Here is a 27,516-nt window from a genome sequence, read left to right on the forward strand (position 1 = left end):
TTTGTGCGTCGGCCGGGGCAAATAGTAAGTGTCAGAGCTTTTTCAGTGAAAACAGCTGCCTGCTGAGCCTTGAAATAATATTGATGAGAACATCTGAACCAAAACAGTAAAGCTGTAGGCTGTAAAAACAAAACAATGAGCTGAAAGATGCTAAAATATCTTTTTTTCCAAACATATAAACTATTCTTTATTAAGATAATTGCAGAAATCTTAACAAGTAGATCAGGTGAGGTGGTTGAAGTTCATGACCACATGAACTGGCCACAGGATTAAAATGTGCAGAAGCTCTCTGAGGCTGTGACTCAGCAGCATCTGAAAGCTCTGTAAGACAACATGCAGTTCCTAATGAAAAGCAAAGCTGTGGGTGAGAGGTACCATTCACAGTACAAGCAGAATGGATGACATTAAACTATAGGTGGCAGAGTGGGCGAGGCTTGGTGGTGTGAATAAGCTGAGAGATCAACAAATTTCAACAAGTGAAGTGTGAAATGTTCTTCTCAGGTTTTATTTGGTCGTCTTTCAACAGAGCAGGTGTGTTATATTCCAGCTATGTATTATCAGTAATGTTCTGATGCATCTGTGCGTCTCTCTCCAGGTGTGTTGGACAGCATGGCGAGGTTCAGCGTTCAGGGAGTGTTCAACTACAGCATGCTGACTCTGTCCGACCACGAGAGGGTTTTGTACGTTGGAGCACGGGAGGTGTTGTTCGCCCTGGACCCCAATGACATCAGCAAACAGCTACGGCCACAGGTAACACACATAAACGCACACACTCTCACGCACACACACACACACACGCACAAACTTTAAAGGCTTTATTTTCTACCACTTAAGGGCTTTTAAACTTACATTTACAAAAGTTCAATATGGAAAGGAAGGAAGTATCTCAACAAAAAGCAATTATATTCACAACATGGTCTGACTAACAGTCGCTGCAAACACCCACGCGTTCTAAAGGCCTTGGTAGAAATGCGAGGAATTGAATGATAACACGGAAGATTTCATATCACAGCGCTTTATGATGGACAGTTCAAGAACAAAAAGCAATCTCCTGCACACAGCCCGAGCACCGCAGATAGACGCACATTTGAAATAGTTAATTGAAACACCTCATTCACACATTCAATTATGATATTAACTGTGATATAATTATTATAGAAACGCTTCAAATATTACAGAGGTTCAGCTCGGATAAGAAGGCAAGGAAAGAAAACAGAAAAGCCCGATCTCTGCCTTCACCACACTTCTTTGCTGCCTATTAACTTCCAGACTGACCTTATTTTATTTTATTTATTTATTTATTCTACTCGTTTTAGACTCAAGGACATTCAGAACACACACACACACACACACACACACACACACACACACAAATTCTGGCAGATAATCAAAGAGCCAAATAATACCATAATAAAGTCGACTGAGTCATACTCGTTGTTTAGTGTTTTATTGGTCTGCCCTGTGCTTCTTTTATTAAATTTTCAGGCTTTCTAGACGCTAATAATGTACAAACTGTCAAGCAATTCAATACCTTCTCAAAATGTATTAAAATGTCCTTCTTGAAGGGTCAGCTTGCAAATATAATAAAACTTTATTAATTGCTGCTTTAAGCCAAGAGCTCTCCAGTATGTCAACTTTTCCAAGGCAGAAAACAGCCTTGCTTTTTGGTTTGACTTTTTTGGCTTTTTGAAAGTTTAAACCAAAAACCACAAACTTTTATAGCATCTTTTTCTCCAACCATAGAAAACCATGTAGGCCTATATGGAGCAACGTGTGGTAAAACATTATCATACAGATCAGAAGCTGAATACGTAAATAAATTATATTGTTAGTTAGTTGTGAACCGATAATGCTTTGGCTACTGTTATGAGAGTTTATGCTGCAGCAGTATGCAGTATAGCGTATGGAGAATACATATTATGTGCACTGGCTGGTACATTCTGATGATGAAAGTTACCTTCAGTTAGATAACTGCTTAGTATATTTAGCCATCAGTGATATCATAATCATATCATCATTATATACACCATCATCACAACCTGAACTATAAATTATAATTCATTGCTGTCCCATATTATCTGCTTTAACTGGCTTCCAATCAAGTTCAGGATTTATTTGAAGGTTCTTCTTTTCACATATAGAGCCCTGCATGGTCAGGCACCACAATACATCACAGTCTGTCCTTACATCACAAGTAGATCACTGGGACACTCTTCCATGGTGTTGTAGACCTTCATTCTGCAGTCTCTGTAGTAACCTTTGAAAAGCAGCCCATTTATTCAAACTGGTCTTTCTCTAGCCTGCTGTATGATCATGCTTTGCTCATGTATTGTATTTATTTTATTTTATTTATATTGCTCTTGTGACGCACTTTGTGACCTTGTTTTATAATACTATTGATGTATGATTATGTGTAGTGTTGCAACTTTTGAAACATGAAATCTAGCTATAAAAATCACCCTAACCTGCCACAAAAATAAGGTTATAGCACATTCAGGATGATAATGTAAATAAACGTTAATCAGGAACAATATTTTTTCAGGAGCAGCTTTTATATGTTTTGGATTCAGTCCAGATGTTTTTCTGACATTTTGCAAAGTTAGTACTTTATTTTGAAGTTATTTATGTTAACTGTTGCTAAAAGCCTCCAATGGTAATACTGTGAGTAAGCTGCCAAATATTAAGATCCTAATATTTGTGGCTATTGGCTCCAATATTTCACTTCTATCAGCGCAAACCACTGTGAACGCGTGGGAGTACACAGGCAGTCACACCAGTACACTTGCACAGGCTTTAACCCTGTATCTTAGAGTTTATGATGCACTTATTCAATCTATTTTTTTTTTTTATTGCCCTTGGTTTAATTTGTGTATCGTGTTTTTCTGCGTAGCACTCTAAGGCAAACCTGTTTGTTAAAAGACCCCTATAAATACTCTTGACTTGATCTGATATAAACATACAGAGATGCTAAAGCTTCTGACACCCAATCTGGTTTCGCTTCGCTCTCTCAATAATTGGTCCATATTGCAATCAATACAATTACAGCAGTCCAATAAATGTGCAGTGAGCAGCCTGCAGCGGTTTGGGGATTGTTATCTGATTTACCGCCGTAATGAGCAGTTATTAGATTCACACACACACGCACGCAGTCACACGCGACACTGGCACAAGCTGTTTGAGTGAGGGTTATGAGTCTTACAGTAATGATAAGACCACCTGTTGTCAGCCCCCAGTGTACAATGTAGAGAGAAGAAGCCAACACAGAGAAATGAGTGCACAAGGACGAGGGAATAGTCCATCCCCTCTGTCACCATCTGCCCATCACTCTCTCTCACCCCTCCTCCCCTCTCCTTCCTTTTACTGCTACTCTTTTATTCCTTTGCTGCTGTCTTTCCTCATGTCTGTCTTCTTTCCATGAATATTTTCCAGTGATATTCTTCTGATGATTTTGGTTTTGATTGATTATTTATTTATTTATTTATTTATTTATTGGCACACAGCTTCCATTCGTGTCTGAAGTGCTTACTCACTTCATTATTTAGTTATGTTATCTCTGCATAAAACAGCACTGATGTGAATTTGACTAAATTTGCAAATGTAATGCACTTTTTTCTGCTCCAGCATTTTTAATTTTGCAAATGTTTTTCAAATGACATTTGCTCTACAAATTAAAGGCCATCATTGTACGCTATATTGCTGTTTGAACCAGCACTTTGAGTGACTTCAATTTAAGTTTTTTTGTTATTCATTAGCTAATGGTGTAGACTATTATTTCTCTGTTATGTAGATGATAAAACATGCCCGTGCCTTTCAAAATGCTGAAGGTTTATAGCACAGAGGTCTCAAAATAAATGTTCCCATCTCATTTTCAGAGTTTAAGATCTTTTCACTGACTATGTAAGGTATTTTCCAAATGTACTTTGGATTTGCCACATGAAGACTCTACTGTGCATTAATGAGAGGTAGAGAACGTTTATCTAGCCAGATGTGTCTTTGATCCGTGTGGAGCAAACAAAGTGGATTTCTTGGATTATATAATAAAGTAGACAGTGTGAGGTGACTAATGGGAATCCCCTGAGAGCAAATTAGAAGCAACAATAAACTGCAGGTGCCGCTATGATGCTGCTATATTTTTACATAATCTTCCTTTTAAAAAAGTGCATTTGTTAAAACTACAGATCATACAGGTAATATTTTACAGCCATCCAAGCTAATAATTAATACAGTCATTAAATCTTAACAATTGTAACTCCTCTACAATGACCATGGGAATTCTGAGAATTAAGTGGACAGTGGTAGGGAGGGGAAATATGAAATATTATTACATTAAATGTGAAATGTACCGATCACAGAATTCTAACTTAGCTAAATAAAAAAGACTTATATAGGATATGTTACTCGCTACACAAACAGTCTACCTATATCCTATATTTAAATCCAGTCAAGTAGATCTTGACTTCTGTATTCTGAATTTGCAGCAACCCTTTGCCTGTAATGACCAGTGTAATTATTTCTAATGGTGTGGAAACCTCTTAGTAAATTCAGTTCATATTTTGGACCTCTGTCCACGGAGCAAAGTTCAGCCATGTGTCACACGGTCATTAAAAAAAGCAGCTACTGTAAATAATGCTAAACAGCAACAGTCATCAGTTAAACAAAGTATGGACGTGCACTGTGGAAGAGTTTTTTATTTGCTTCCCTCTTACGTGTTTCAGCAGAATCGGGAGGGCAAACGCTCGTCAGTGGAGTAATACTTTCTACAAGTGCATTATGGTGCACTTTCTTGCCGGTCTGTCTTTGATCCTTTAAACAATGGTATAATCATTAGGGAATTTTGCTGCAGTAAGGACTTCATGGGTCTCCTACCTACCACTAACAGTTTGATGGAGCCAATTCACCGCTGCCAAAGATCGAAGTCTCTGCAGTGGTTCTTTTTCCCTGTACCACCTGAGCGGCTCAGTCTACACATTTCCCATGCTTGTGACCCTGGCTTCTTGCTTCCTTAGGTTGCATAATGTAGATATGCAAGAATTTGCAAGGAATCTCGTCCATGGAACATTTTAACAGACTTTTATGTAGCTTTAGTCCATGGTAAACCTGTATAACTTTGTACTCCAATCTTCTGGAAAGCCACTCTGTACCTATCCAGGTGTGCAGTGCCCTTGACCCTTCATCCTTTTTAATGCTAATAACTATTAACTTATTCAGAAAATTTAATTTCCAACATTTTTTTTTTTTTTTTTTTTTACAGTGAGATCAAATAAATGTATCAACCAACCCTGTTCTCCTCTACTCGTGAAATGCTTTTGTGAATCTGTGGTTGTTGCCATAGTTACAGCAGCTAGTGGTCAAAAGTACAGAGTCTTCAGATCGAGTTAAGCAAAATGGCAGCAAGGAAGGTGTGATTTTTTGCCATGATGTGCGTCTTGTCAGAGCTGATGTCATTTACACATCTATTTACAGTGTAACTCATTTCCATGCTTTATGCCAAGGAATGAAAATGATATACATAACTGCAGAATGTATTACTTATGGGCCAAAGACTTACATGTTGCCCACATCTAATCTGTCTCTTTCTTTTCTCCAGATTGACTGGCCGGCTCCGCAGGATAAGAAGAGAGAGTGTGTTGCCAAGGGGAAGAACAACCAGGTTAGATGGATTTTAGCTGACAGTCTTTGGGGTTACCTTCCATGCTCAAGGGCACTATGGCAGTATTTTCAGACAGATAGTTTATGATAGCAGCATTAATCACTTCACTTTGCTCAATTACATTTTGTCAAGTCAGTCGTGGGTTTCTAACTGGAAATCTTCCAGTCATTACATTAGCACACAGTGCATCTCCCGGACAGGCTTGGTATCAGCAACTTTTATGGTGGTTCGATTTAGGAAGTGTTTTGCCTCGAGCAACAAAAGAAGGGTGAAGTCCTGCTCCAAAAACAATCACTGAGGCTTTATCACTTTAGTAATACTAAATAAAGCAATACAAATATTACAAAAGAATCCAAACACATTGTTGTTACCTTGTGTCAATACAAGTGTACACATCTTTGTTTTTTGGGCTGATAGTCTTTTGCAGATTAACACATAGTTTATGCATTATACTACATTAAGCCATATAAAATGTAGTCATACATGTGGTTTTAGCATTAAAGGAATAAGGCAACATTTTGAGAAATATGTTTGCTTTCTTGCTGGTAGTTAATATTAGAGAGAAGGCGAATACCACTCTAATATCTGTGGTTAAGTATGACGCTACCAGACACAGCTGACTGTCCACCACTTCCTCAAGCATCACAGTGATGAGAAGAAATCTGTAAGTCGGTGCCCAACCAAGAATTAGTCCAGGACATAATGGCCCTGGCTTCTCGCTGCTCAGGCTGCATAATGTAGATATGCAAGAATTTGCAAGGAATCTCGTTTAATATTTTATAAAAGCACACAACTTTTGGAAATGGGGGTGAAAACTTCTCTCGTTGCACAACACAAACTTTTGATGTGGTTTAAAAGAACCAAAAGGGAAATAGTTCTTTAGAGTAAAACGAATTTAACTAAAATTGGATCCAAAGGAAACATGAGGAATCTGAATAACTGGAGTTTTAAAAATACCCCAGTGTTTTCAAGTAGTTATTAAAACCTAATGTGAATTCAACCCTGGTTTTTGGTGTTAAAATACAGTGTGATGGTGGTGCGATGGTCCAGTCAAAATATGCTGTTGAGCTGCTTTAGCCTATAGCTGTGTTTGTATCTGTAATCATAGCTTACATATGGTTGTACAATTTATATATAACAGGAATTGGTTTACTATGGAAGAATCACCATATGATCTTTACACTGTTCGTCATTATATTTAATCATGATCTTTTTATGTAATGTTGAGGATTTGGGCTTCAAAGAGGCCCGTCTGCCAGACAGATCTCATCCTGATTATCCTCACTGATTGCAGTAAAAATGTGAATTGTGAATGAATATTAACGGAAAACGTTTTTTGCTCATATTACAGCCGTGAGATACAGATATTGTTTTGCTGCTGCAACAGCAACATCAACTGGATGCACTGAATTATTCATTCCTCTAGCATCATGTGTGAGCATCTGATTCCAGTTTCATTCAAAGAGTTTTATTGTTTGCCACAGTGCAGACATTAAAGGCCCCTCTCCATAAAACACTGCATAAATTATATTGTTAATTACTCACGTATTCTTTGAATGGAAACGATCTGACGTTTTTTGTTCAGTTCAGAGGTTACTCAGATAATGTGGCTGCAATACAAGATCATCTACTAAGCTTTGTCTTTCATAGGAAACTGAACACTTGTATGACAGTGTTTCATTTCATACACAAATAAAGAGTCAAATGTAGCTTTTGTAGGCTTCCGGTGTTCGGTGTCTTCACCATTTATACACCCATACTAAGAAAAGAAAAATTGATTTTACACATTTTTAATAAAAGCATATTATCAGCAAACACGATCTGATATCAGAGTTATTGGGGTGTTTCAGGTAAAAGGGGTTTTAAAGGGATTTAAAGTAAGTTACAGTGTGTAGAGGGTACTGCAAGTCTTCATGCAGGAACAGGCTTCAGCACTGATTAATAAAGACAACACCATTCTAACAATTCCTCTTCCTCCCTTCACAGACCGAGTGCTTCAACTACATCCGTTTCCTGCAGAGCTATAACCATACACACCTCTACACCTGCGGCACCTACGCCTTCCAGCCCAAATGCACCTACGTGGTAAGAATACACGTGTATATGTGTTTCCCTCGACACCGAGTTATTGTGAGCCAACACTGACAGGTGTCAACTCACGATTTCCATCTGACCTCAAGCTTAGACCGCTGTGTGACGAAATAAAAATAAATGCCATGGGAGAAAAAAAAAGTATCTCCTGCTGGGTTAGTTGGATGTGTGAATGCTAGCGTGTGTGTGCATATATGTGACGCTGATGTGACAGGACAAGTTGGTGAGGGGAGAAGCTGTGGTTCTTGTAATGGACAGACAGCGCTGACAGCTGTGTCATGTAGGTCATAACACACACTGACCACAGACCACCTGTGTTCCTTATTTTGTGCGTGTTTCTGTGTGTGTGTGTGTGTGTGTGTGTGTGTGTGTGTGTTGTGTGCAGAATGCAGACCATTTTACCCTCAACACTGCAGCCCTGGAAGACGGGAAGGGTAAATGCCCATATGACCCTGCCAAGGGGCATACTGGCCTGATAGTGGGTGAGTAAAATTGTGTGTGAGTGTTGGTGTGAGAACTATACATACTGTAGCTTTATGTAAATGCATGCATGTGTTATGTATTTCATAATTTGGGGTTTCTGAATAGGTGTAATGATCATTTTAAAGTAGAAAATTAGCCATTGGCAGTCATATCAACACCAAACACACATTGAGCCCCTGTGGTTCCTTCTCGGCAGTCTCAAAGGTAAAGTGAGCAGCACCATGTTTTTACAGCTCTAGCAGAAAGCATAAAATGTCCATCAAACCTCGACAAACCACTTCTGCAGCATTTCCCGTCTGTTTTCTACTCATACGACTGCCCTGAGAGTCCAAAAGTCCAATTTAACTTTGCATGCTGCGTTCATTTCTGTGAATGAACCTACAGTCACACGTTCTTTTATTCTTTTTTTGTGTGTGTGTGTCTCCCCACTGAACCACTGACCTTCTCTCATTGTGAGTCTCTACTATTGCAGCTGAAATACCAGAATTAAACTAAAGCTTGCATTTTGTTGGTACAGATAATGAGCTGTACTCAGCAACGCTCAACAACTTCCTGGGTACAGAGCCAGTCATTCTGAGGAACCTAGGCCAACAGCACTACAGTATGAAGAGCGAATACTTGCCTGCCTGGTTAAATGGTAAGTGAAACAGAGAACATGATAAAAACAAAGAGACAAGAGGTAAACCTGCCGGCTGAAAGAGACAGGGAGGGATGCAAAGGTGATGAAACTCAGAAAACATAACATGAGGCATTTTTTTAATTTTTCATAACAAGAGACCATCTTCCAAACAACTACCAACTACTGTACAAACTTAAGATACCCAGTATTACTTTTAACAGTAAAACTGGGTTTGGCAAACTACTACTAATTGTACTTTCAGAGGAGAATTGAAAAATTCAATATAATTGCTAATAATTGTACAGGATTAAACTTAAATCTTCAACATTCATCAGTTCAGGCTTACGTTTTTTTTTTTTTCCAAAGAACTGCGACAGTGACAAATTAAATATGTATTGAAATAAAATTAATCACATTAGAGGTTGATAACGTTGGCTCCTTCTTCTCATTTTAACAAAGTTTCATTTTTTTTAAAAAAAGAGCCAGAAACATGCTAAAGAACAAGAGAAAGACAAATGAGTCGCAGGAAATGAAGCACAGGACTCGGCTATGCCGAAGGATCGTTATCTGTCCAGGGGGAAGAGGGGGCGATGGTGGTGGGGAAAGGAGTGAATCACTTGGAGAGAAATGAAGAGGAGAGAAGGGGGTGAAGTCACAGCAAGAAAATGGGTGATGAAAGAAGAGACATTAGGATTGGTGATGAAAAGATAGAAAGAGAGAGAGAGGTGAGGGGAATGAAGAATGGGGGAACATACAGATGAGGCTGGGGTTTGGACCGATGTGTCCGTTTATTATGCTGATACAGAGCTTTTATTAAAAAATCAACCAATGAAACTAGCCTTAATGTAAGTGGAGCAGCTTCTGACCAGCCTAAAATCATTTAATTGGACTGGGTTTCAGTGGATGTTGTAGCTTAAAATGCTTCTTTGGAGGCTTTTCCACTGAAAAGAACAGTCCATCTGGGAAAACATTATATCCTTGTGAATTTAAAGAAAGCACCTTTGCATAACGATGGTTGAATTTATTGCCCCCAGCAGCCTGAGTCAAAAAATGTCTCTGTCTGCCTTTTTTTTAAAAGAAGAAAAAAACATATCATTCACAACCTAATGAGGACTGGATATAGTGAGAATCAAAGAAAGACGGGAAGGACCAAAGGACAAAATGGGTTCTAATAGGGAGCACTCGAGAGACAGGGAGTGAGAAATGACTGGAGGAGAGATGAGGCGAAGCAAGGAGTGATGATAGAAAATAGACAGAGAGGTGAGAAGGGGTGGCAGGGAATGAGATGGAGGTGTCAAGCTTGTGTGTCTGTGTGTGTGTGTCCAAATGCCCCTTTAGGCTGAGGCTGTCTATTTGTTCAGCTGTGATGTACGTCTTTACTATGGTGTGTAAATACACTTTCTGATACAACTTTTCTGTGTTTGTGTATGCAGAGCCAGACTTTGTGGGCTCAGCCCTGGTGAGGGAGAGCCTCGGCAGTAAAGAGGGGGGGGACGACGACAAGATCTACTTCTTCTTCAGCGAGCGAGCGTTGGAGCTGGATTGTGACACTGAGCTCACTGTGGCCAGGGTGGCCCGCGTCTGCAAGGTAATCCTTCAGTAGATAACCAAAACGGATCAGAAAAGTAAAATCAGTAAAATCGTCTTATTCTCACTGTGTGTAGATGTGTGGAAGTTTATTAATGATGAAAATCAATCTGCAAGTGACTGTTAAAGACAACAAATGAAGTTTTGACTGCAAAATCATATTTTAATGCATGCTTGGCTGCTTTCTCCAGCTGTTTTGGCAGCTGTGTCTGAGCATTTAATAACATAAGACAGCAGTTGCTAACGGTTTGGGGCTCACAGGTTTCAACAGGAGATGCCTATATAAGGAGGCAATCAGTAGATTTGTTTTAAAGCTTCACGCGAGGGATACAAACTGCATAGAGCATGCCACAAGATAGCTAACACAGGAGGTACAGCTGTTCACTTAAGCTTGGACACACAGACAGACACATCAGCCATGTTGTATCTATGCATCTCCAGTCTTCTGTCCTGAAATGAGGACAGATTTGAACCGTCCCTTACTCACCAAAGCATATGAATTCAGCTCAACACCAGTTTACCAACATTATGTTATGTGGAGGAAAAATCCATGACCATAGAGCTATTTTTAATTAATGACATTCATTTGCCTAATTAATGACCTCATTAGTTTAACTGATTCGGTTTGATATACCGCAGTGATTATGGCGTCAGACGTCAGAGGAGCTTCATGCCGTGAGGAGAATCACTCCGTTTAGACTTTAAACTGCAATTCCTTTTATTCTGCATAATTTCAGTCAGCTTTCAGTTAACGCAACACAGATTTGGTGTCATGTTGCACGTAGAACCGGGTCACATTGAGGCTCTGCAAAATAGAGACAGATTGTTAACAGTCTGAGGAGATGTGTGTAATTAAGTGCACAATATATTATGTACTGTTTTATGGGAAGTGCCCTTTAATGCCTGCGCTGTGATGAACAATTGAATGAAATTAGAAACAGATGCTCACACATGATGTGTACTAGAGCAGTGAGTAATTTAGTGCATTCTGCTGATATTTCTATTGCAGCAGAAGCACGATGTCTGTGTCTGCTGCTGTAATATGAGCATTTGCATTTTTAAATTCCTTTTTCACAGCTTATGCCATCACAGAGGATAATAGGAATGAGACGTGTCTGGCAGACAGGCCAGAGACTACTCATCAATATATAATAATGCAATGCTTATTGTATTATTGAATGTTATTGTTATATTTATTCTGTATTTCAATGGTGCCCTTGAACATTGCAGGGTCTAAATGCTTCTTAACCTGACAACAGTTCAGTCAGCCAATTCTTCTAGAGCAACTTTATGATTATGTGGATATAGAATATGTACAGAGACGGTATTTGGAGTAAAAGGTGAGGCTAATGAGATTTAACATAAGCACCAGCATAATAGAGCTAGAAAGTGAGCCGAGCACTGTGAGTGGAGTTGCATTTGTATTCACACCCAACAGTGATGTCACGGCGAACTGACCACACCCTATAGTACACTTCTACATCACTGCAGCAAGATGAGAGGTTATAGAAGAAAAAACAAAACTTCCAGCTGCTGTGAAGTTTAAATATCCTTCTTTATTGAAAAGGTTGTGTTGGATATGCTGCTGAGAGCAGAACAGAGTGTCATTGACAGTATAATGAATAACCAGGCCTTCTGGGTCTGCGGGTAAAGCCAACGTGGAAGTTCCTTAAATCTGCATTGCTTCTAATGGCCAGCAGGGCTGTCCGATTTTATTGAGCTTTAAGAAAAAATGATCCTACTTCTAACTTGATTTATCGCCTCAGTAAACAGTTTCTGCATGAGTTTACAGTCTCAATCTCTAGTTCCAAGTCATTTTCTATACAGATGGATGTTCATTTTGTGAATTATAGTCCCATTCAGAGTAAAAGAGTAAAGCAGGGTTTGCTTTAGGGTGTAGCTACCTTGTGATTGACTTTCTCATGGCTCTTTTAGACACAACCCTGACAACGAAGCACCATGCTCTGAAACTGATTATTTCCTTTGGGTTGCATCATGCCACAACAAGAAACTCAGATTACACTGTTAAACTAGGCAGTGCTGATCAAGATTGCATTGACCGTTTCTGGCCTCAGACGTCCTGCTTAAAAACAAGCGCAGCCCAACTCATGGCACACTAGCTCCACGCTCTCGAAATATGGTCACTTCTGGCTCAGAACAACCAAGATGGTTACAATAAAATGGTTGTCCACATATCGATGGGCGACGTCACGGGAGGTTTACACATTTTTCCTGATATGTCCTCTCTCAGGGGGATCTGGGTGGTACAAGGACCCTGCAGAAGAAGTGGACCACCTTCCAGAAAGCTCGGCTGGAGTGCTCCCTCCCCGAGCGTCACATCTCCTTCAATAACCTGAGGGCAGTCTTCACACTGCAGGGCCCGGACTGGCGGGGAACCACCTTCTTTGGCATCTTCCACGCCCAGTGGTGAGTCAGAGCGAACGCTGTCAGAGAGGAGAGGAAAACGGAAAACTGTAGATATAGCTCAAGTTTAGCACATCCTCAGATAAATGAGTTAATTACTACATGTGGCATCCGCAATCAGGGCGAGACACTACACTTTGTCTACATGTCAGATAGTCTGCTTTTTAATAAAATCATGGGTCAGCCAGTCACTCTGATAGGAGGGCTCTAATTATGTACTTTATGTGATTAGCTATTTACTGTATAATCAGGCCTTTAAGTGACAGTAATGTGAGCTATTTTCAGTGGGTACAACTCAAGTGTGTTTGAATATGTTTTATTGGTGATTTAACGTCATTAACTTAAGGATGTTTCAGATGATAGCTAACCCATTTGCTGAACAACAATCAGGTCTTCTACTACAAACATAAACAAGAAGGAGACATATTTTTATTTAAAAATGTCCCCTTTAAAAATCATTGGGTTTTTTCATTTTAAATCCATCCTTAAAAAAACAGCTAACAGAAGGGCTGTTCTGTTCCAGTAAGTAGTCCCATGTCCATTCTCGACACTGTTTTTTAGTCGCGTCAAACTGACCACTCGTTACTTATTATACCGTCCAATTTGAGTGCTGTGACTCAACTATTTTATTTTTTCATGGGAGCAGAAAATCCTTATTATATACTTCAGGGTAAATTGCATCTCTTGAACGGGCTGATCAGGGACGACAGACTTTTTGATTCTTATTGTTGTCCACTGTGTTTTTAGCTTGATATAATGAATGAAGGATAAAATAAACATTTTCCTTCTAAATTATTTTGAAGTGTGATAATTAAACTAGGTAATTAGAAGGGTGTTTTTAGTAGCATAAGACTGGCATGTGTTAGACCACTACACAACTATAATGTGTTAATGAGTAACTTATAAGCAAAGAAATAGGAGCGAGGGCAGGAGGTTTTCTTTGGGAGGAAAGTTGGAGACTTTCTCTGTCTCCGAGTAATGCCCTTTGATGCAGGTCTTTTGTGTTCTTCAGTAAGATATCATATCGCAAAGTGAACCAGCTTTGAACTTTAAGCTTTGTTTCCTCATTCAGAGTTCCTATTGCTGCTGACAAAAAGGCCTAATCATTTTTTCTATGTGTGACTCGCTGGGGATTCCTCAAAGCCCTCTGGCTTTGATAGAGATAACATTAAGATAATTGGACATTATGTAAATGATGACTCTGAGTTCAAGCCATAATCTGACTGTATAGTCTAGCTTTTAAACTTGCTAAAACATCAGTGCTATCCTTTGGTTTTGACGTACACCTTTATAAAACCCTGTGACACTGCTGCACATCAACAGTACTGTTTCACACTAGAGAAGCACTCAATTAATGGGCACAGCCTCTTCTTCCGTCTTAACAGTGACAGAACACACTCTATTTAAAGCTAAATATAGAGCTGTGTACCTACATCAATGTTCCATAAGACTGTAAATTTAAGACTTTGCTACTTCCTGAGTAGATGTTGTCCTTCTAAAGAGCCAATCTAGAATTTAGTTACTTTGAGGGCAAAAATCTATATTTTGCATCAATATGTCACAGCCTCACTTTAAGAGCTAAATAAAAAAAGATGTTTTCATTCCAATGAATAAGCATGAAAATCAAATATATTTGTGAGATGAGGAATACAAGTATGATTTAATGTGTCTGGGTCATGCGTCAATACCTAATTTCAATCTCACTTGGGGTCTAAAATTAGGTTGGAACATCCCACACCCCCGACCTTCCCGTTAAATGAAATGCATTTCCTGAGTCACAGCACCGACTAATTGATTTCAGCGGCCTATCAAGGCAGTATATTACATTTACATCAATTTGAACATCAGCTTGCTCCGCTGCAGAAAGAGTGAAGATGTGTCAACACATGAAATCATTCCAGCTCGCTCAGTAAAGGACCGTTTAGGCTGTAGAGTTATTTTGCTATAAATACAGTATTTACTGAAAAGAAAGTTTTGCTCAGCTTGACACTCCTACTGTGAACTGTGTGTCCTAAAGTGTATTGTACTCAATTCCTCCATATTCCATTCTGCTTAATATATCTTTAAATACTCCTAGTGATTGTCTGGCTTTACTTGCACAGCATTCAGATTCTACTTGCGACTGAAAAGTCACTTCTTTCACAAGTGAATGACAGTTTGTCTCTCGGTTTTTACTGCCCCACATCATAAATTCACTGCTTTGCTGCCGCCATGTTTCAGGGGTGACGTGGACGTGTCAGCAGTGTGCCAGTACCAGATCAGTGATGTGAAGAAGGTGTTTGAAGGAGCCTACAAAGAGTACAGGGAGGCATCCCAAAGATGGGGACGCTACACCGGTGTTTTGCCAATCCCACGGCCTGGATCGGTAAGAAACAGCAAGCTTGATTTTTGATATCAGAAAGCAAGAAAAGAATTGTTCTAAAATGTAAGAGAGGGGGTGGTTTGTCAACTACTGTGTCACAAAAGGAGAGCTGAAAGGGCAGAGGAGGGTTGATAAAAGACGGTGAGAGAAAGAGGGAAGTGAAAATGGGTGGTGTGGGGTACTTCAGCAAAGGAAGGGCAAAAGCTGGCATGACACGAAAAGCTAAGAATGTAATGATCCAGGACGAAAGGAAAGGAAGCAGAGGAAGGGGTGTGATGGCAAGCGGAGGTGAGAGCGAGAGAGAAACAAAGATGGAGAAGAGGAGAGAAGGAGGGAGGGACATCTCAAAGCCAACTAGCCATGCCAACCAGTGCCAGCTGCAGCTAAAAAGTTTCCTCCTCTTCCCTTTTCTCCTTCTTGGCCCTCTCATTCTTCCCTTCATCCTTCCCTCAATTCCTTTTCATCCTCCATTTCTCCATGCATTTTCCTCCTCTGTCTCTCCGTCCTCTGTTTGTGCTGCAGTGTATAACCAACTCAGACAGGGAGAACGGCTACGACAGTTCTCTGCAGCTGCCTGACGCCACGCTCAACTTTGCCAAGAAGCACCCGCTGATGGATGACAAAGCTCTAGCCCGCCCCCTGCTGCTCACCAAGGGCGTCAACTTCACGAGGCTGGCAGTGGATCGGGTTAGCGCCCTTGACCAGCGAGTGTACAACATGCTCTTCATTGGCACAGGTACGACTTACATCAGGATTCCAACTGTTGCTGCAACAATGGCGCCATTTGTTGTTTTAGTTGAAAGTTGATTACTGAAAATATTAAAATACTAATACTAATACTTTAAGTGGAAATGTACTTCCAACCAGTCGGCACAATATTTAGACTTTTGTTGCTTCATCTTGAAATTTAAATTTTTTAAATGGTTTCGGGCAAATACACTTAAACTCAACAGTTTCAACTTACTGTAACTTCAACTGACAGTTCAAATTATTTGAGTGCTTTTAAGCTAAAAATAATAACAGGTTTGCCTTATCTTCTAAGTTTCTTCTAAGTAACTCTCCAGATTTAGAGTGATCAAATTAGGCCTTATAAGTTAAACTAGATGTTTTTGGCAGAGTTGGTGGATTGCTTTATGGAACACATGGTGTGCTCCTGTCATTTGTTCACCTGCTTTTGTATGGTGTTCTCCATGTGGCAGAGAAAACATATCCTAGGTACACAGTCTTTCTGCATATTCCTCTGTTCCCCCACTGCGGGTGTGTGCATGTCTGTGCCTGTGCCTGCGCCTGTGTGTGTGTGTGTTGAGGGGAGTTGCACACAGTATTTGTTGAAGAGATGAGAGCTTACAAGCCATGGCAGCAGACAGGGACAGGTACTGGCATTAGGTATGGTGGCACAAAACAACATGCCATCTGGCCAGACTTCAGCTAGGTTTCAATTAAGGACTTGATTTGCATGCTGAGATCCATCTTCATGCATCAAAGGAAACGTCTACGTATGCGTGACTTAATTAATATCTCCAGTCAGTAGCCATCGGGCCCATATGCAGGTGTCCTGTTTTGGCGTAGATCTGAAGTCAGCCAGCCCTCCTAGTGTGTTAATCTTGAATAACACAGATCTGACAGTGGATTCCAGGGAATGTAAATTTAAATGCAACCCATCTCATGAATGGAGAGAGACTCAACTACTTACCATTCAGATCACTGCAGCCACAGAGTCACTGTGGCAACTGACAGTGTGACAACAGCGGACTCGGGGGTTCTCTGCTGGCAAGCAGGGAGGCCGACCCGGACACACACACACACACACACAAGTGGACACACAGCACACACATGAGTAACGCTCACAAATGGATACATACACACACGCGCAGAGGCATATACATGCTTGCACTCCCTGAGCCAAGTGCAGTCATCCCCGCTTGTCGTGCTTCACAGCACAAACTCAACAGGGCCCTTGGCAGACATGCGCTCATAGTGCCAATTGGGCTGCGGGCTTGATTAGCTATTAGCTGCAGCATAGCGACAGCTGATGTGAGAAGAGAGAGGCAGCGCTTGTCGAGGGTGTTTTTCAGAAAAAAACAGGCTTCAGGATTGAGGGATTAGCCGACACTGGTCCCTGATGCCGCAAGAGGCGAATGTGATGATATGCCTGCTGCTCGCTATGTTTGTGTGTGTGTGTGTGTTTACACGTCCATGCATTTACTTCTCTAAAGCCTCCGTTGGCCACCGGGTTAGCTTTTCACATTATCCGTGACAGTCTCTTAATCAAGAGGACCACACAAGAAAACACGTCAGCACGTAGTACACTGCTCCATCCATAGATGCGCACACACACATCAAGGTCACCCCACCAGCTGTGCCTGAAACACCTTTCATCACAGGGGATCTGAACTTGTTCACAATGCCCTACATGAAAGGAGCGCAGGATCTCCTCTTCCTCCTCCTCCTCCTCCTCCTCCTCCTCCAGCATTAGCTCTCCACATGCCACTTGAAAACATCTTCAAATGTCTCTGATAATATTACCATTACCCAAGGTCTGAAAAGGCCAGACACAGCATCTGGACTCTTTTAAATTCACCACTAGATATTTTCTTGCTGTGCCGATCTCAGAAATGCAGCTGTACATTCTGGCAAGAGAAGTTGTTTTCGTTTTCATTTTCTGTCTTTCTCAGTTGCAGAGTAGCATGAAATTTTAGTGCAGCTGCCGTTAAAGTTTCATAAATTGAAGTTGATGAAAGTTACAGACAACCCCATGACACTGTCATCATGTGTCACCGCTTCTGTCCCCCCGGAGCTGACTTTTTTTTCCGTGGACAGGTCTTCCTTCTTATCTTTCACGGACCTTTTTCACAGCAGGCGTTTTTGCGTCATAACAGCACAGATGTCATTAATAACATAGATTAAAGCTGTATTCTTAGGTGCTCCAGTTCCAGGGCCTTGCTATTTGCAGGCTGGCTCTCTGGCATGAATATACGGAGCAACCCAAATATCATTAATGTTATTAGTTTCACCTGTGCTATTCCTGCCGTGACAAGTCAAATATAAGCATTAAACCTTAAAAGAGCCATTACTGGAGCTATGGTAATTTCTGTCCAGCTGGTAGGCATAACATTAACAGATAGCAACCAAGGAACAGTCGGTACACACAGTTTTTCAGCTTGTGTTTTAATATTGAAATCAATTGTTTTGGCCTCGAAGGAGTCATAATACCTCACCATTACTATTTTAATGAACTTCCATGCCGTCGCAGGCGTGTGACCACAAATGCATTAATACGTCATTAATATTTAGGGAAGATTACAGTGCAGTCAGTGTTTGTGTTCCGATCATTAATAATTAAATGGACTGATCTGCAGTCACAGGTGTATGGATACATTTATGATATCACATCTTTTTATTCAAATGAACCGGTGTGCAGTCACAGGTGTGTGTGTGTGTATGTGGGTAAATATTTTTTAATATCATATCAATGTTATTTAAATGAGTTGGTCTGCTGTCAAAGATGTGTGTTTATCAGGTACTTTGTATTAGGACTCCGAGTGCTCAAGCTACCTGTTGGGTTTTTATGCATGTCATGAAAAATGGCTCTGAGTGGATAAAAGAAGGTCTATTGCACTGAAATGAACTTAAATTGAAAGTTTGACTGAACAGAAAAAAGTGAAATGAGCTAAAGCTTCTTTCCTCTTCCTCTTCCTCTTCCTCTTCCTCTTCCTCTCCTGTGTCCTGCAGCGGAGGGCTGGTTGCAAAGGGTGGTGATCCTGGGCTCCGAGGCCCACGTGATAGAGGAGATCCAGCTGTTTGAGACAGCCCAACCAGTGGACAGCCTGACCATTTCACACACCAAGGTAAGGAAAAGGGAATAGGATGTTCTCAGTCAATGATGATCGCAGAATCTGTTTTTATTGGGGAAATGCATTTTCAGCATGTGTAAACAGTTGTATAATCTCTGCTGTGGGTCTGGAGAAGTTTTGTCTCGGCTTGAACTAGCCTTGGAGACTTGAATCACAAACTGGATAACTGGGGGCATGGAAAAATTACAATTCAGGGAGGACCTGATAAAATTATACATGCAGCATTTTTGGAGCTAGTCAATCCTGCTCCCACCTCCGTACAGCCAGTGGCCAGTCACAGCATAAGTGGACTTGATTGTTGCATTGTCAGTTTTGGAAACTGTCAGTTCCAGCCCTCTTATGTCAGATTGGTGGGAAGTCTTTTATACAGACTGGGCTCAATAAAACAAATCGAGGCAGAAGGAATTTTAATAAGAAGAAAGTAGCTCTTCTTTTATTTTAATCATTTGAGCTTCCAGCTGCTCCCACTCAGTATTGTTAAGCCTAGCCATGTGCATATTGTTGTCATGGACTGTATTGTCTTCTGTCTTTCTGACAGATGAGAAATCTTAATGGTCTCTCTGGGGAAGAGTTGTTCAAAGTGTCTTTGTTGTTTTGGTAATCTGCTGCCTGGCCAGCACATCTACCACGGTTCTGTACTTCATCTGATCACATCCCTGGAAAGTATAGTTCCTTTAGCTTGCTTTAATATTGCATTGCTTGCTCACCAGTATTTACTGATAACAGCAGGACTTTGTCTTCTGCTGATCTGTTAATACTCGTTTTGCTATTGACAATAGAAACACAGTCAGTCCGGTGCCATTGGCCTGGTGCCACTCAACAGACGTTTTTATCAACACTACCCTTTTTCAGATCAAGTGTCGCCTCATGAATCCAAAACCCTCTTCCCAATAACAGTAATTACAGTCTTTCACCACAGCGGGGACTTGAACCTCAGCCTCTGTTGTTTTCTCAATCTCGCTGCCCTATTAACTGAGCCTGTGTGTTGACAGCGGCAGTGTCCCCATAGCTCTACAATGGCATGTCCGCCAATCGATTCACTTTTGACGGGGCGTTCCCAGAACTAAATCCCACAGCTTATCTCATTAATGCTGGCTTAGCCGCGACTAGACATTTTATAACTGCTTTCGCGAAAAGAGCGCAACCCAGATTGGATTGGACGAGGGTCGTGGGGGAGAATGTTATTGTAATTGAGAGTGATTATCCCATTATCTCCTCTAACCCCAAACTGAGTCACTCTCCTCCTCTGTTTATCTTCCTTCTTGTTTTTCATCTCTCTCGCTCTGGTTTCTGTCTCTGTTTGATGGCTGGACCTGTTCTTTGTCTTCCTCATTATCTCTTCTTCTATTTCTCTCTCTGTTTCCCTGTAGAAGTATGTGTACATCGGCTCTCGTTCTGAGGTTCTCCAGCTGCCCTTGGCCAACTGCAGCCGCTATCAGTCTCAGCCAGACTGTCTGCTCGCGAGGGACCCCTACTGCGCTTGGGACAGTGAGGGTCGGGCCTGTGTCCGCACTGACCTCCACCGCGGGTGAGATGAATGAACCTATGCGTTCATACTGTATAGTAAATATGCATCAGTATTGATATTTTGAACCTTGGTATTGATATTTTAAAACAAGCTTCTGAATCTGAAATTGGAAAGGCCCCAGAAACAGTCTTTAGATATGAAATGTAATATTGACACCCACACTATTGAGTAGTCTTTTGGCTGGATGAGCAGCAGTTTCATTGCAGGTTTTATAAACTTTGACCCTGAATTTGTTGTAAAAAGTCCTCTTCAGCTATGTGTGTGATTTTCCTGCTAATCCCTGTAAAACAAACATAACAAGATTAAATTAAGATTAAGATACTAAGTGATCTTCTGCATATCATGACTGATTTGCCATATCTTTGTTATAATGAAAGGCTGATATACTGTATCTGTCTAAGAACATTTATGGGTTATTTGTAGCTGAAATTGAATCGCAATTATCTTACTGTATCCTCTATCTAGTTATTTTGAGTGCTATTACTATTACACAACAGATTACATATGCACATTGTTGTCTGTGGTACTCTGTATCCTTTAGTTCAAGCGAGAGACCATTATTAATCTTTTTTTTTTTTTCCTTTTCCCTCCAGATCCACCTCCTCCCTGTCACAGGACCTCATGCTGGAAAGGTTCAGCCGAGGAAAAGCCAAGTTCGATAAACCCGTCTCCATTCCCAGCCCTGGTGAGTATGAGGTCACACCTCAGTAGTGGCCCCCTGTGGGAATTGTCTGTCACTGCAGGAACAAGTCCATAGCAAGGAACAAGAAAGGACTTGGAGTTGGACTGAGTGAATACATTTTAATTGAGCTGAATAAACTGAATTAATTACAGAATTAGCTGCTGTAGAATATGAATTGGAATTCTAATGGATGATATTATAACTAACCTTCTCTCTTTCCCACCCTTCTCCTGTTCCTCTGCAGAGCACTCCCGTCTAAGGAACATAACGGTAGTGGTGGGGTCTGACATGGTGCTGCCTTGCCAGCTTGTCTCTAACCTGGCTCAACCCTGCTGGGTTCTCAACGACCGTGAGCTCCAGCTGGGTGACCCCGAGGCGGGAGGGCCACGCTTTGATCGGACCCTCAAGGCCCTCGTCGTTCCTGAAGCGGGCCAGATGCAAGCAGGACGCTATATCTGCTACTCTGAAGAGCAGGGGGTCAAGTTTCAGACGGAGCGCTACCAGGTGGCTGTAGTAGCTAGTGCTCCAGTCTTCATGGAGGCCCGGGCTCCAGACAGCAGCATGGGGCTCTTCTGGGTGTTGGTCATCACCCTCGGAGCGGCGTGCCTGCTGCTCCTTGTAGCAGCTCTTTACCTCCGTAGGAGGCTGAAGCTTGCACTGGGTAAGGGAGCCGACATGAAGCCTCTTGAGAGCACCCTGGTCTACCCCATCACGCTGCCCAAAGAGCCACCCACCTTTGTGCCCAGCAAGATGCCCACCGACGAGGACCGTTTCTGGGAGACAGGTGCCAACTACTACTACTCAGATGGCTCGCTGAAAATCGTTCCCGGTCACGCCCTTGGACCCACCACTGTTAGCAGCACGGCGTCACCCAGCACCATTCCCGGCCAGCCCATCCACTCCCCCAGCCGTCTCAGCCTCACCAACATCCGAGGCTCTGGTAGCAACGGCTACATCCGCCTCAACCTGAGCACTGCAGGGGAGGATAGGGCTAGCGGGGCTGGCGCTGGGGGCGGCGGGCTTGGAGGCCTGGGCATGAGCGGGAACGACTACTCCAGCCCCTTCAAGGAAGAGCTGAGACGCACTCTACAGCAGAGAAGCGTGCTTCCCGACGCCAACCCGGAGGAGTCGTCCGTCTAGGCCTGTCCTCCTCCGTCTCCATTCCCTGAGTTGGAAAATCAAAACAACCAACCTACCTCCCTCCTTTTGAGGATGCCTGCTCTCTCTCTCTTTCAGTGACACGCTGTCAATACCCCATGCTCTCTCTGTCTCTCTCGCTCAGCCAATGCCTGTTTGGCTCACTGTAGACATTTATAGCACACAGCATGTTAAATATACACACTCATACACCATGTTCGCCAACATGCACTACTATTATTATTGTGTCCTGGGTAACATGCAGTCATGATTGTGGCTTTCTCTTCTTCCACTGTGCAATCGCCACCTGTGTAAATTGTGTATTTAAAAAGGCTGAACGCAGAGGAGAACACCTCAAGCATGGAAACTAAACAAATGGCGTTACATGTCTTCTGAAGGGCACATTTCTTTTACGTTGAGTGGACCAAGTGAGGCGTTTAGCCCCCTGTGCTAAAATCAGTTGACGGACGAAAAATGCAACTGACTGGAAATATGTATTGATTCTCTGTCCTTCTGTTCCCCTGAGACTTTTTCAGCTTACTGCACTAAAAAACTGGAAGCGTGTCTTCCCTTTTTGTATTTGTGAGCCAAGAGCGTGAGAGCGGTATAAAAAGACTAATTAATCTCGAAGCAAGACGACAATCATGTCCCCGTAGCAGGAGCTCTTCGCGGGACCGAGAGGAGACGAGAGAGAGAGCGAGAGACAAAGAGAGAGGAAATGAAATGGAAAATGAAGTGAATTGGAGTGAAAGACACAAGAGGGTTTTTGAATGAAGGACAATCTCTCAAGACTTTCTCTGCTCAATTTATATTTTTTCCCCAATGTTGTATTTACCCCAGAGAAATTCCTTGATCCTTCCATTTAATTTGTTGTGATAGTTGGTTTGAATTAAGACATTTCTTGTTGTTCTTTTTCTATGTCTTACGGACTACAGCAGTGTTCAAATAGTTATCAACCGGCTAATGGCTCTCCTCTGTGAATGACAATGCGAGGGCAAGCGCTCACATTCCTTGCTCAGCCCCTGCACGGTGACCTTCAAGCGCACCTTCAAGTCCAATATAGGCTACTACAAGTGCACTCCAAACGACATTTATTAGAGTCACATTGTGTAAGAGACAAGTGTTTGTTCGAGCCCTTTTGGACGTTTGTTCGTCTCTTTAGAAAGAAAAAGGCTATTTGCATTCAGCTCTTCGCAGCGGAACAATAACCGCACACTTAATTCCAAATTGAAGCTGACATGAAGACATTAGGCATGGAGAATGTAGTTGAACCCTCACTGTTGCGACCGCTGTGGATGTCTCAATAAGTGCTTTATATCTTACGTGTTTGGTGAGGGTGGTAACTTGCACTGCCAAGAAGGAAACTACACCTCCCACACACACACTTACACACTTACACAATTAAGGTCCTATGAATGAAAACCATCCTGGACTATAGTGTGTTTCTGACACACCCTTAAACTCCATGAAATCCCCCCCTCTTACCGATGCCCAGAGACTGAACTGGGGCTACTGTGGACAGAGGAAGAGCACTGTAAAACACACCAACACAAAAAGAAGACACACACAATGTTGACTGAGGAATGGACAGACAGGAATAATTGCTGCTGTGCTGACAAACTGCTGGCTCCAGGCAGGAAGCAGTCGTGAACCAATGAAAGGTATTGTTCCACTTAATTAAATTCATGCAAACAGATTTAAGCAAAGTCCTAACCTTTAATGATTTCCAATTTAGCTGTTTTGGCTGCTCGGCATAGTGTTAAGAAAGATTTAGTCTATTTATGTGGCTGTCTTTTTTTCACCATATTACTACAAGGAATCATTCAGCATTTTGGGAAGTGCACTTATACGCTCCTTTGGTGAGAATTAGAAGAGAAAATCGATGCCACTCTTATATTTGTCAGTTAAACCTGCAGCATGCAACTTTTGCCACCCCTTTTGACAGTGAGCGTTGTTACACAAACACTGTCAAGGCGCATTTATGATGCCTGCAGTGTTACGCTATGATGTAGTGTGTTCCATCACTGTGGTAGCTTCCGCTTTCAGCTCTAGCAAACCAATCATTGCTGGTTGACTTGAAACACATTCCAGGGTGTGGAATGCCACCACAAACACTAGATTTAAAAACCCTATATACTGCAGAATACAAAGATTTTGGCTGTAAAATTGTAAAAGTTCTGCACTGCTGGTTTAAACAAGCTGTAACCATGACATGGGTAGCTAAAGTGACATAAAAACTGGAAGCTGAGAGAACACATGTAGAAGCCCAATAAATAACACACCATGTTTTGTATTTAGTCTGTGTTCCACACTGCTCAGGGTCCTGCATTTACAGATGATTTAATGCATTATTATTGGCTGTACCGCCTGATCCACACTGAGCATGTGCAACTCTCAACAGAGATGCAAAGAAAGCAAGCTGGCCTGCTTATTGGCTTTATACACCATGAGCTCCAGAAAAAACAGTGTGTTTGAATCAGAATGTTAATGATTAAGATGTCTTCTCGATGCAGTCTGATGAGGTCTATGATATGAATATATATGGACCAGATCGGGCAGGATATACAGTGGACTGGAAACACGGCCTCCGTACACTTTACAATGTACAGCCAATCATAATGTACTAATATATTATATATGATATATAAACGCAGGACCTTGAGCACATCTGGCAGGCTGAGCACATCTGGAACAGACAGTGGCCAAGAAATTGTCTGGCAAATAACCCCAATGTCAAACTGCAATTTGTCATTTTCAGATGGATTGGTGTCACTCTTCTCTCTGCTATGAAGCAAATAAGTGTTCTATCCAAAATGTTAAACATCATTATCATGACAAGAAATTACACATTTACATCATCCTCTGTTGCTTCAAAGTAGCACCACTTGAGCCACTTGCAGCTTGCACATCTAGCATTATCCATGATTAGAACATGAAGGTAAAGCTAATGTAGCTTGGGTTATTTCTAGAGCTTTTTTAAAATCAGAATGTATTTATTAATCTGGATGTAGTATCCTAATGCAGATATTAGCATTTAGCTCAAAACACTGCTGTGCCTGTACCCTGAAGCCTCATAACGAGTCTAGTTAGTCTGTTAGTCTTGCTACATAGTCTGCACCATTTAAAAAGTCTCCTTCTCGTCAAATGCTGTCCTTGTGTACACTTTTATTAAAGCGTGAGGGAGGAGAGAGTTGCATCAAAAAAGTTACTTTTATGCAGGAGATAAGAAAAGGACCCACGCTGCCCGAAGCCTGCAACTAGAACATTTTATTGAAGAAAAAAAACGCTTCAATCTGACAAGGATCAAAATAAGTTGACCTCAGGAAGACCTTTGTCAGTGTGAAACTGTTTAATAATGTTCTCCTGGCAAGATTCAGACAGTATATGGGACCTTTTCATACCAATCTTCTACTCAAAACTGACAGATAACTACATATTAGTTTTGGCTTGACAAATTCTCACATAACTTTATGTATTATATATAGTTTTGTCTCTTCTCCTGTCACATACAGTGATTAAATCAGGTATAATGCAGCGTTAGCATATAGTCAGACTAAATCGTCTAACTTACCATCCTGCCCAAAATGTTTTGTGTTCCAAGGTGATGTAACAATGTCCCAAAAAGTCTGACCTACTTTCTGTTCTAATTTCAAGGAAACTTTGAAAAACAGTGAACACTACATATGTTTGCTGTTACTAACTTTATATTATTTTGTCCTCTTTCTTTGTTTTTGTCCATCAGGGGTGGCTTTTATTTTTGGGACGTGTCTGTCGGGACCAGAGGAGCACAGCAAGAAGGAAGGGGAGGACAAAAATACCCTGTTTTGCCCCCACTGTGTACAGAGCGCTGAGAGAGATGTAGAATATCAAAATGATCCCAAGGTTGAAGAGGTACTCAGCCAACGAGCTCCATCCTACTGTTGCATGATCCTCTGCAAGTGGACTATACTTCTTTGATATGATCATCCTTGTACAAGTGCATCATTTTGATCGACCATTTTTGGACTTTTACAGACACAAATATTGTGGAACACTAATGCCCTCTTTGAAAAAAACAAAAACAAAATATGTCTGATTTTATGGTTCAAGGGTTGTACAGGAATTCATGGCTGCGTTTCAACATGTTTACTTTTTCTGTGCCTCTTCACCTTTTGGATAAGCCAAAGTAGACTGCAGTTGCTTTTGTTCTTGTTGAAATGCTTAAATTAATTTTATTTGATTCCAGATCGATATATTTAAGTCTGAGCAGTCCGTCCACTTTGCTACACTGAGCTGATGTCTGCAACCTTTCTGCATATATTATCTGCAGATAGATTTTCCCACAAGATGGACTTCCTGTTTACTTCCTGTTTTTATATGTCAGTAGTGGTCTGCTGAACCCAATTCTTTATCCCCCTCAATTCATGAAAGGCTGAATAATGTCACAAAACTTTAACCTATATTTAATTTAAAAGCCCCCAAAAACCAAATATATATCTGTTGATTCAAAGCAGATCAGTGATGAGAATGTGTCCACTTTATATTAAATCCCCTGAAGCAGAAAACATATAAGCTCTTTACACTGGTACTTGGTTTTGTCTTAATATATTTCCCTGTTAAAGTTGGGCTTTTCTTTTCAGATGTTGCAAAAACAAACAAAAAAAAGAAAAAAAAAGATAAAGGCATACAGGTTTCAAGCTTGAAAAAAAATGCATGTGTAATGTACTTTATGTGCATTTCTTCAGTTCTTACACATTTGTTTGCTCATAGTATTTCCTCTCAGACAAGGCTTTAAGTTCTGCTGTTTGTTTTGTTTTTTTATTATTTGTATTATTCTATTATCATCCAGTTTTATTTTGCCCCATTTTTGCTTGTCTGTTATTGATATTTTATGTTTGTTAAAATATGTTAAGTAACTTATTTCACTTGTACAAACATGTTGATATTTATTATCATTGTACATATGTCCTTATTTTTTATATGTGTATATATACACAAATAAAAATAGAGATATATTTGAGGTGTGTGAGTTCGTTTGTTAAGAAAGGAATCTTAAGTAAGTAAGTAAGTAAGTAAGGTAAGTTATAGGAAATAATGCTCAGCCTTTGTCGTATATCATT

General features: G+C 41.1%; 1 protein-coding gene across 1 annotated transcript in view; it reads left to right on the top strand.

The window, feature by feature from the left end:
* The window catches only part of sema4c (sema domain, immunoglobulin domain (Ig), transmembrane domain (TM) and short cytoplasmic domain, (semaphorin) 4C), an 85,449-nt gene extending 58,033 nt beyond the window's left edge, over positions 1-27,416 (top strand). Inside the window, exons 4-17 of the mRNA XM_019266036.2 lie at positions 596-750; positions 5,588-5,650; positions 7,637-7,735; positions 8,127-8,223; positions 8,742-8,861; positions 10,277-10,431; positions 12,682-12,857; positions 15,075-15,219; positions 15,739-15,952; positions 18,949-19,064; positions 20,441-20,598; positions 21,192-21,283; positions 21,525-24,078; positions 26,160-27,416. Of these exons, the coding sequence (XP_019121581.1) occupies positions 596-750; positions 5,588-5,650; positions 7,637-7,735; positions 8,127-8,223; positions 8,742-8,861; positions 10,277-10,431; positions 12,682-12,857; positions 15,075-15,219; positions 15,739-15,952; positions 18,949-19,064; positions 20,441-20,598; positions 21,192-21,283; positions 21,525-22,420 (2,486 nt within the window). The 3' untranslated portion in view covers positions 22,421-24,078; positions 26,160-27,416. The remainder of the gene's footprint in view (positions 1-595; positions 751-5,587; positions 5,651-7,636; positions 7,736-8,126; positions 8,224-8,741; positions 8,862-10,276; positions 10,432-12,681; positions 12,858-15,074; positions 15,220-15,738; positions 15,953-18,948; positions 19,065-20,440; positions 20,599-21,191; positions 21,284-21,524; positions 24,079-26,159) is intronic.
* The last annotated feature ends 100 nt before the right edge of the window (positions 27,417-27,516 follow it).

Source organism: Larimichthys crocea, chromosome III (genome assembly GCF_000972845.2).
Source record: "Larimichthys crocea isolate SSNF chromosome III, L_crocea_2.0, whole genome shotgun sequence".
NCBI lineage: Eukaryota > Metazoa > Chordata > Actinopteri > Sciaenidae > Larimichthys > Larimichthys crocea.